The sequence below is a fragment of the Hordeum vulgare genome, chromosome 4H (assembly GCF_904849725.1).
Source record: "Hordeum vulgare subsp. vulgare chromosome 4H, MorexV3_pseudomolecules_assembly, whole genome shotgun sequence".
Lineage (NCBI taxonomy): Eukaryota > Viridiplantae > Streptophyta > Magnoliopsida > Poales > Poaceae > Hordeum > Hordeum vulgare.
The window spans coordinates 445085297-445096480 of record NC_058521.1 but is presented as its reverse complement, the minus strand read 5'-3'; the positions used below and the strand labels follow the sequence as shown (position 1 = coordinate 445096480).

The 11184-nt window shown below is 44.0% G+C and overlaps 1 protein-coding gene across 2 annotated transcripts; it reads left to right on the top strand.

Annotated features, from left to right (window-relative positions):
- Positions 1–3003: 3003 nt before the first annotated feature.
- On the top strand, positions 3004–8007 carry LOC123448882 (transcription factor GTE12-like). Of its 2 annotated transcripts, XM_045125917.1 has the most exons (5): positions 3004–3388; positions 3511–4637; positions 5208–5775; positions 5855–5920; positions 6019–8007. In XM_045125917.1, exon 5 carries the CDS (start codon positions 7098–7100, stop codon positions 7677–7679), a length of 582 nt encoding a protein of 193 aa, XP_044981852.1. In that variant the 5' UTR covers positions 3004–3388; positions 3511–4637; positions 5208–5775; positions 5855–5920; positions 6019–7097; the 3' UTR covers positions 7680–8007. The 2 variants fall into 2 exon arrangements, 1 of the variants encoding a protein (XP_044981852.1); XR_006631937.1 differs by lacking the exons at positions 3004–3388; positions 6019–8007 and having other exon boundaries at positions 4216–4637; positions 5208–5290; positions 5543–5933.
- The last annotated feature ends 3177 nt before the right edge of the window (positions 8008–11184 follow it).

Genomic DNA, 11184 nt, shown 5'->3' with positions numbered 1-11184 from the left:
CAATCGAAACTTAGAAGAATGTTGTTGACGCCCCACCAGCGCGTGGGATCGTAGCAGTTTTCGAGGGTAGAGTATTCAACCCAAATTTGTTGGTTCACCAGACAGGAGGTGAGAGGATACTCTCAACTATTAGCAGCTGAATATGTCAGATTCAACCATGCCTGAAAGATTAGTATCTGCAAACAAAGTATCAGTAGCAAAGTAGTATGATAACAACAGTGTCAGAAATGATCTGTTGACAGCAGACTATTCCTAAATGTCGTATCAATGGCGCCAAGTTGCCTCGTTGACGGAAATTGTCAGTTCTGGTCAACAACAAGCGAATCAAGATTGTAGCAGGTAGCAGCAGTGTAACGAGCAATAGCAGTGGCAAGGAACATTAGTAGTGACAGCAGTAGCAAGTAGCAACAGTAGCAAGAGACAGTAGTAGCAACAGTAGCATCAGAGCAAGACAAGTAACTGCAGCAGCAACCGTAGTAACAACAGCAGAGCAAGACAAGTAACAACAGCAGTAGGACAGACTCGTAGGCAATGGGTCGCTGATTTGTTTGGATGATATTCATCATTCAATAGTTATAACACGGAGAGATATGTGGCTAGCTCCCGTTCGTCAATGTGATGTAGGCATGCATTCCGTGTGTCGTCATACGTGCTTAGGGAAAAGAACTTGCATGACATCTATTGTCCATCCCTCCCGTGGCAGCGGGGTCCAAAAGGAAACTACGGGATCTTAAGGTTCTCCTTTTAATAAAGAACCGGACCAACGTATTAGCACTTGGTGAACACATGAACTCCTCAAACTATGGTCATCACCGGGAGTGGTTCCGGTTATTGTCACTCCGGGGTTGCCGGATCATAACACATAGTAGGTAACTACAACTTGCAAGATCGGATCTAAAACACACATATATTGGTGACAACATAATAATTTCAGATCTGAAATCATGGCACGCGGGCCCTAGTGACAAGCATTAAGCATGGCAAAGTAGTAGCAACATCAATCTCAGAACATAGTGGATACTAGGGATCAATCCCCATCAAAACTAACTCGATTACATGATATATCTCATCCTACTCATCACCGCCCAGCGAGCCTACGAATAAATTACCCACGAACGACGAAGAGCTTCATGGAATTGGAGAGGGAAGAAGGTTGATGATGACGATGGCGACGATTTCCCCTCTCCAGAGCCTAAAACGGACTCCAGATCTGCCCTCTAGATGAAGAACAGGTTGTGGTGGCGCCTCCGTATCGCAAACGCGACGAAATCTTCTCTTTTTATTTTTTCTAGGAGGAAATGGAACTTATAGAGTTGAGATTGGGGGCGGCAGAGCCGTGTGGGCCACACAAGCTTGCCCACCGCCACCAGGGGGTGGCGGAGGCAGGGCTTGTGGACCGCTGGCCCACCCCCTCAGGTGGATCTTCGCGCAGGTATTTTTCATATTTTCCAAAAATGATCTCCGTGAATTTTCAGGACGTTTGGAGAACTTTGATTTTTGCACAAAAATAACACCAAGGCAATTCTGCTGAAAACAGCGTCAGTCCAGGTTAGTTCCATTCAAATCATGCAAATTAGAGTCCAAAACAAGGGCAAAAGAGTTTGAAAAAGTAGATACGATGAAGAAGTATCAACTCTCTGGCAGACATTATAAGGAAGGTCGTCCACGAATATTATAAGGACATGAAGTCCAAGATCAACCACAAGGAAGACCACAAACTGTGGGGGATAGCCCAGCTGCGAGACTACCTCATCAAGTATTAAACAATAGATGCATACGCCACCTGCAAGGCTTGGAAGACAATCGACATCGTCAAGAATGTGAAAGCTGAACTATGAGAAGCAGTTTGGAAGATTCTACGAATACTAGGGATGAAGGAACATCAAAGTCCGGGCTTTAAAAAAGATGCGTGTGCCTTCTTTTGTTCAATTTGGTAGTTCGCCTTAATTAGGTTGAACAACTTTGCTTATGTAATGTGTGTCAGCGTTGAAAAAAAGTTTGCTTATGTCATGTTCATATTTTGGTTATGTGCTTCAAACAAGTTTGCTGGCTTCCTTTTCCCTCTATCCATCATGTCAAAATTTAGGTAGTTTCTTAACAAAACAATGTGGCTGCGTTTCAGCAATAGTTATAGGAAAGGCTAAGCAGAAACAGAATTAGCAAACAATAAAATAGAATGAAAGGGAAATTTCCTAGGTGAAGTTCTAGTTGAATACTATGTGAAGTGTGTGTATTACAAAAGAACATATAAAATGAGATACAAGAAAGGCTACAACTTGAATGAGTTGAGGAACAGTAAAAAGACACAACACTACATTTGACAAAACTTATGGCTCTTGTTCCAAAACCGCAGTCCAACCAGAGAACATGCAGAAGTTTTATTCATACTAGAAAAAATTTCTGATATACCAGTAGCTGCTAAAATTGCATAAAAAATAAGGTGGAGGAAAAGAGAAAAAACAATGAAGTGTAAATATTAGTACTTGAGAAGTTCTGGTACAAGTATCGATGTAGAGAAAAAAGTATGGTTCCGGCTAGAAGCTACTACCGCCTAAAACCAAGTTAGGAAACAAAATGTCTTAAATGTAGTCATGAAGTTCTACTTGGACAAGAGTTAAACTATAACACCGATAAAAATATTCTATTCTATTATATACTAAAAGAAAAATACGGATCAAAAATACAAAATAGCTAGAAAATTCCAGATTAATGAGAAACATCTCATCATTAACTTGGTGGACCCTTCATTAATCAGTAAACTACGGCCCTTAGATCCTCATAACTAAAAACGGACCCACAACAGTTTTGATCTACTAACACGTCTTGAACTTGGACTCTTGATTGATTCACCGGATAAGAAGGGACCTTTTATCTCTATCTCTACTATTAAAAGCACGAGAGGACAGATCCCATTAGAAATATTAATCGTCGGATTAGCAATCTAACGGTGATTAAGTATGCTAACGAAACGTTAACGAAAAGAGCACTAACGAAACACTACTAATCCCGCTTCGTCTCTCTGGTCTCTCCCCGCTCCAGGTCCACCTCCCCACTCGCCACTGCCAACCGTCCGCCTGCGTCGGAAGGACGGGAACGCCCACCACCGCTGCTCCTTCTCTCCCCCGTTCATCCTCTCAGCCGTCCACCACCCTGCCGCACCCTCCTCCTTCTTCTCACTCTCACGACCGCGCCAAGCCGGATCTGTGCGCGCCAGGGGCCGGGGAGGCCGGCAACGCGACGGCTGGCTTCGTTGACGCGGGGAACCTGGCCGAGAGCATCGTGCGCGGTGTCGCGCGTCCTCCCTACCTCCATCGTCTGCACTGCGCCCCATCACCAACCCGAGCGCGGCGCCGCCCTCGGCGCCACCATCCTCGCCTCCAACGCCCATGTCCGTTTCCCCTTCTCCATCTGATTGACCCCGCCTTCCTAATATTCAACCAGCAGTCTTTGGTAAGTGAAGAAAAAATGATTTGATTTTTTGGTCAACCCTCTATGCATGGTTGGCTACAGATCGAGCAGATCGAGCGGCGGCGCTCCTGATCCGATCGGGACACGATGGAGGACGACGGCGGCAGGGCTCCGGGAGGCGAGGAATGGTGGGGAAGCGGCGGACGTCGGTGCCAGGCGTATCAGATAGGGATCCAGCGTGGCGACGCGTAGTGGAGGCCGGCAACGGTGGTGCTCCATGCCCATGGCGGCTCAGTCTCCTGGGAAGAACAGACGAGGTGAGACGGAGAGAAGGGAGAGTAGGGACGGCGTGGCTATCTGCTACTGATCCGGCGGTGGCTCCGGTCGTCAGATCCAGGTTGGTGTCTAGATTCCTCTTCTAGCGGTGATTCTTCTTCTGCCGTATCGCATCGCCTCCAGTGCCACCAGCAGGCGCTGCTCGTCCGACTCGATCCGGCAGAAGAAGAAGCGGACGTCGACGCGGGCCATCAGGTTCGGCTGCTGGAGCGCGTACACCGTGCGGAGCAGGTGCCGCCGCTCGTACCGGCTCGGCAGGGTCAGTACGCCCATGAGCAGCCGGAAGTCTGGAGCCGCCTGCGCGACGACGTGGTGCGCCGCGACGCTGATGCCGCCGGCGCCGTCGGGGCAGCCGGTGCCGGCCAGCGACGATTGAAGGGCGAACTCGTTGGGGTGCACGACCATGAGCACGGCGGCGAGGAGCACGGGGGGAGCAGGAGGAGAGTCGCCGTCGAGACGGATGGCGTCGGAGTGGGGAGCTTTCTGTGTTGTGATTTCATTGCGAACGGTGTGCGCCACATCGCGGTTTCGAAGTCACAAACCATAGGCCTCTTCCAAAGCCGGCCATGGAAGCCGGCGAGCCACGGTGACGGAGTCAGAGCTCCTGACAACAGAAAAGGGAGGAGAAACGGCGCTGCCCGGTATCGCATTGAAGGTGAGCGTGGGTGTTGCGCAGGTCACGGCCCTGCTGCGCGACAACCTTTCTCCCCTAATCCACTCTTCTCTCCCGATTTCTTCGTCATCGTCCATGGCGTCGCCGCCGTTTTCATCGGGCATGGCCACGGCAACAAGCAAGAACGCAAACGATGGATTCTTTGTCAGGATGTTCAAGCAGGAGCTGCACTGTGGGGATACTATGAGCGGAGCTATCCCCTTCTGACTTAGCCTCATCGGTAAGATCTTTTATTTTTTTCCTGTATCCGCGCCTGGTGATGGGGTTCTTTGATGTGTGTGCGGCTACGTTTATGTGTTGCCTGCTGTCTGCTTATTTGTGTGTTGCTTCCATGTGAGAATGAGAGATGAGAGAGGCTACCGCTGGGAGGAAGACCACTACAAATTAGCTGCTGATGTAATTTGTATGTTGCCGCTACTCTAATTTGTATTGTTGGGTGGATGAAGAACAAGGGTACAACCCGCTTCTACTTAGACATTAGTGGTAGTATGATGATGTTGCTGTAGAGAGATTGTTGTCGCTTATATAGAACAAAGTAATAAAGATAAGGCTGCTACTTCTTGCATATTGTTGTTAATTTCTTTACCTTCGGTAGTTGCTAATTCACTAGATTTTTTTATTGTTGCTCATGTATGGTTCTTGCGACTCTGCTGTTGATGGATTCATTTGTTTATACGTGACACAAACACATCAGAACTTATCATTGCTGAATCTATCCATTATATTCAGCCTTGGTTTTCAGTTTTAACATCTTCATTGTTGCTTATACGCAGTTCAACAAAATATGTAGGTACAATGTCTTTTAAGAATGCACCGCCAGGAAGGTGACACCTGAATGTCTGACACCCGTGAAATAAAAGCTACAGTATAAAGGTATCACCATGATGCTAAATTCTCTCATTCTAATTTCTACACTCATAAGTGTTAAATTATTTTGCTTTGTCGTCCTCTGAATTCTCACATTCTTATGAAAGGTAGAGTCGACAACTGCATTATAGCATATGTTGCAAATTATGGCCTTGCTGTGCATACATAATTGAATGCATGCTACATGTGTTAACACATACACACTGTCCGTGCAATAGACATAAAAGCCAAGAATGAAACATAATTAAGATATTCTAGGTTCTTCATCCTCCACGCCAGCAGCAGGTAAACAAAAATGTTCCTACAACCCACCGTCTTCTTAGCATGCTGTACATGAGAGTTCTTCAGTGGAACCAAAACATAACAAGGTATGGATGATGAATCCAAATTTTCATACACTGCATTTGTTCGCTTTTCTTTATTCATACGGTAGTATGCTAAATAATTTTCAGCCCTTTGGAGGACACGGCCACTTCAAATATCGAGAAAAGGTAGGTGGTCGACAATGCACCTACAGGTTCCAAATCAATGAAAAGGTCAGCCTGTTAAAATTGTTTTAACCACGTACAGATCCTCCACAGAAGAGTTGTTCCCTTGAGAGACCAATGAAGAGAAATAAGCCAATGGTCAGAGCAAGTAAAACATGCTACAGACATAATGTCTCATAAATGGTACAGCCTATTCCGTAAATATGTATCACTTGCTTTTAAACTTGGTACTTTGTCTCTTTGTAGCCTTTCAGATAGCGGTCGTTTTAGTTGTAACAGTATTCCTCTGCCCATGTCTCAGGTTGTTGTAGCCACTATCTCACTCTTTTGCATTCTGCCAAGTCATAATATGGTTATATGGGTGCAAAAATCCATTAGACAAAAGGAAACATGTTAATTCGTGAACATGCAGTAGCAATTATCCAACTATATGCTTCATTCCAACCTTCATTTTTGCACCATAGTATTCTAATCCCGATTCACATACACTAATGTCTGCACAACACATTAGTGTAGAAACGCAGACTCACTTGCACATGTTACTCCCTCTGTCCCAAAATAAGTGATGCAAATTTTGTACTAAGTTAGTACAAATTTTGTACTAAAGCAGCGACACTTATTTCGGGACGGAGGGAGTATTTCATTACAATCACTACTATGCATGAAATTATTTTCCCATCTTGTGGGCGCCAGTGCCATTGCTATCATATGATTTTATATGAACCTTCGTGTCTTTCTTCCATATTTCTGCTTCAATCAGGCGAAGACAGTTTATTCAATAGATAATGTTCAAGTATGTGCTGCTCGCAAATAACCTTGCTTCACGAGAAGGTAATTTGTGATGGAATGGAACGTGAAATTGCCCTTTTTTGGAAAATTGTCTATGCACTGTGATTATTACTTGGGAATATTTGATGATTATCCTGTGTGTTATATGCATTTTACCTTTACTGTGTTCACTCTTCTGTTGTGTTACTAGCTGCAGCAGATTATGGAGGCATTAACTCTGTGCTTTCAGCACACATTCTGATCCAGACTCAGAGTTCTTACTTCCCTCTTATTGAAAATAAGAAATGTAGTGAACACTAATTGTCTGTATGAGCTGTTGGTGTTGTTATTTCATACGTAGATTTTATTTTATTTATGCTGCCATAAGTTCTGTTCAGTCAAAATAAACTGTTCCTCTGTCTTCTTTTTCCTGTCTGGCTTATGATTTCATCTTGGCATATTAAGCAGCTTGTTTCTGACTGAATATTCTGTTTTCAGCTGACTGGGAGGGAGAAGCTGTGCTGTATGTACCATGTGTGCCCATCAGAGAGGGCATCATGAAGCCTGAAATTACTGCTCATTTGTCAAAATCAGGAAGTAATAAACCAAACACAATGACCACGCAAGCCTGTAAGAGGCGGAGATCAGTTTATATAAGCAGCGGGTCGAAAGATTCTGGCACCGATTCAGAGGTTGAGGGAAATAAACGGTCTCAAAAATCTGGGACGACGTCAATCTCTTCATCTGAGAACCGACCATCTTCTAACAACAAGGCTGGAAGCATGAATGCGAGCAAGACAAGGGTCTATAGAAATATTCTGGGGAAGCTCATGGATCACCCAGGTGGTTGGATTTTCCATAAACTGGTTGATCCAGACCTATTTGGCATTCCTGATTACTTTGATGTTATCCGCAATCCAATGGACTTGGGCACTGTCAAGAAGAAACTCACAAACAAGAGTTATTTAAGCACCGATGACTTCGCAGCAGATGTGAGACTAACATTTTCAAATGCAATGACGTACAATCCTCCCGGAATTCAGGTTCACACAGTAGCTGAACAGCTGAATATAATGTTCAGTTTGGAATGGACATCATATGAAAGAAAATGGATAGACAGAAATCTGAAGCCAGTGTAGTTGCCGATGAAGGTAATTAAGGCTCATGTGGCTGTCAATTCAAAGCCAGTGGTTTCTAGAGGGCTGGCCGCATGTCCAAATTCTCGAGTCGCATGTCCACACGTCATCGACAAATGGACCCCCGAAAGAAGCTAGGCCTACCGATTAGGATGACAACGATGATGAGGAGGGATTGATAGTGTGACATGGTGTGGTCCCAACTGTAAGGGCATGACTGTGTCTACAATTTTCTGCAGTATATTATGAAAGCCACAATGTGTTTTGTAATTACAGTATTTGTGGTGGTACTTGGTGATCCGGTCATCAATATGTTAGTTCATGTTCTACCACATACCCTCTTGTTCATGTTTATTATTTTGTTCATTTTATTGATATATTTTCTTCATGGGACGAATGATAAAGAAGTTACATTTTTTAGTAACAAAAATTACATGATAATACGTGCGATTGCACGTGCAAGCTAACTAGTGGTTAATAAAAAGAGATCTTTTAATTCTACTTGCCTGCTAAGAACGAAAACAGGCAGTTTCCCGTACAGAAAAGAAGAAGTGGCAACCGTGATCAATCAAGAAGAAAAAAAACAGTGGCAAGGGCACGCTCGATGCGGCATGTGAGGAAAACAGGCAGCTTCCCGTACAAAAAAGAAGCACTAGCGGCAAGGGCACACTCGATGCGGTATGTTGTCAGTGTTGTAGAGAGTACTACGAAAAACGAGTCACTAGCTATAGAGGTATGTACGTGATTCATTGATCAGGTATAGGATGGCACCAGGGCCGGCTCAAGGATTTCGAAGGCCCCGAGGCGAACTTAACCAATGGGCCCAGTGGAGAAAAAAATCGATCCATATACAAATAGATATTTATATTATAAAATCATAACAAATGGTGTTTTTTTTATAATAATCAAATATCTGATATTTTTTCTTTCCTTTGTTCCAAATCAAGTATAATATAAGGTACAAGCCTACAGCGCACAAATAATATAGAAATAACATGCTAGCAAACTTTTAGTAATCGTTCGAAACTCAAAGCTTTCAAAACCAGTTTCTGAATTCTGGCCGGGAATAGCGACTCACAGAGTGACAGATAATCCCAGAAACAAAAAACCTCCACTTATGAACAAACCTTGTTATAAGCGATGTTAAAAGATAGACAAATCAACAACGGATTAGGAAAAACAAAATAAATCTTGCAAGCGATGCAAGTTCTGGTCAAGTTTGTGATCGAAGAAGTTACGTGTAGCCTGTTGATCGAACGGTCGGACCAGGGTCTGGAGCGGACGGAGATTCTTTTCGATGAGCCGATCTCGAATTCTCTGTTATCTGTGCGAGGTCTGATGGACTCATCCCCTGTGCCAGTAGCGACTTGACGAGAAGATTCCGCGATGATCGATAAAAGAAGACGAGAAGAATCATGAATCAAACAGACCCGATCGTGCCTGCTGTGGCTGCGTGCTGAGCAGGCTGATGGATTGTGGTGCGTGGCTGGACTCCTGGGCACCTAGGTTAATCCTAGATGGGCCTTGCTTTTCCTTTTATTTTTTTAAACTATGTATAATATGTCCTATGTATACTGCATAACTAGATATGGGCCCCTACTTTGGTCGGGCCCCGGGCCGTTGCCCCTCTTGCCCTGGGCCAGAGCCGGCCCTGGATGGCACCTGCAGGGTATGGGTCTGGGTGGAGCCACCCCATACCCATCACCCATACCCATACCCATCAATGAGTATAATTTTTTCCCGCATCTGTTACCCGACAGGATAGACGTGTATCCGCATGTAAAATTATCCATGTTTGCAAATCAACAATTTGATCAACTTATAGTCATATAACAACATATAATCATAGTTAATAAAAATAGATTATAACAAAACATATACTTATAAACAACATCATATAGTCATAAACAATAACACATAATCATACATTTTCATTTCACAAACTCTTGACATAGTGTAGATTGTAGAGATAATATTGAGTTTACAAATATTTTATATGGGTACATAGGTACATGGGTATGGGTTATATGATCCCATACCCGTACCCATTCTACCCGATGAGTTTGAGATTTTTCTATTTATATATCCATGGGTAAATTTTTATCTCATACCCTTATCCTAATAGGGTTTTTATCCACACGGTACGTGGATAATGGATATGCATTGCCATCCCTAATCAGGTAGACGGAACGTACGCTTATACCAGAGCTTAAACACCTCCGGCTGAGTGAACAAAAAACCAGGTGTTAGACACTATTCATCAATTAAGCTTGTAGCGTGTGCACTTGAATACTAGCTTTGCACGTACATACATGTAGTTCCAGGGTGAATCAGTCTAATGAACTAAAAATCAACAATTGATATTCAGCGACGATCTACGATGATGAACAACGACAAGGAGTCGGTATACTCCGAGTGCGGCAACAGCGGCTCTAAGACGAACGAGAACGGTTACAAGGTGAAGAAGGACGGTAAATCAGCGATCAAAGTTGGATGAATGAACAGCGCCGACATAATGTAACATCGCAACATATTCATTTAGTATACGATACTGGCTGATACCAACAATCATGTATGGGCGATGAGATGAAGATTATTCGCCGAACCATTGAAGTGTGATAGGCAATCACGGATGTCGACGTCGATATTGACGAGGAGTGCGAGGAAAGTGACATGGCTGTCATTCATACACATATCTTGATGAAATTTTAAATGTATGTTATTAGTGAAACATTTATGGTTGCCAAAATCTAACAATGTTTTGTTGACTTTTATAATATTACTATTTCTTGTAATATTGTAATCAAAGAAGTAAAGTTTCCCCGTCATTTTTATAGGTTGGTGTTGTACGCTTTTGTGATAGCCTGGCTTATTAGGGATGATAGATTACTCATATCGATAAGTAATTCCTTCTTTTCCGGAAGCCCATTTGAACAGAATTCTTAGGTTAAACATGCTTGGCTTGGAGTAGTTCTAGGATGGGTGACCGACCGGGAAGTTGATCCCGGGTGCGCAGAAAAGACTAGTATTGATATGTGGGGCCAGTCTAGATCCTGCCAGGAGTAACGACCGCCGGCGGGTATGTCCGGGGCGTTACAAGTTTGGTATCAGAGCCGACCCTCGCGGTTACATGGATGTTTGCGGATAGGTGTGCGGTCATGTTGTTCATGACATTTGTGACCCGTCGTGGCACACGACATGATACATGTACTGGACTGGATGCACAAACGTTTGTACCAAGAGGGAACGCTCATGTGGTCCGACGAGGACGTCGGTTCCTCCGAGTGGTGGTGTATGTGATAGCCTGGCTTATTAGGGATGATAGACTACTCATATCAATAAGGAATTTTTTCTTTTCCGGGAGCCCATTCGAACAGAACTCCCAGGATAATCGTGCTTGGCTTGGTGTAGTTCTAGGATAGGTGACCGACAGGAAAGTTTATCCCGGGTGCACATGAGTGAAGACAAAGTGCGTAGAAAAGACTAGTATTGATATGTGGAGCGAGTC

Coding starts and splice junctions, on each gene's coding strand:
- LOC123448882 (XM_045125917.1), top strand. CDS start 7,098: ATGAAGCCTGAAATTACTGCTCATTTGTCAAAATCAGGAAGTAATAAA.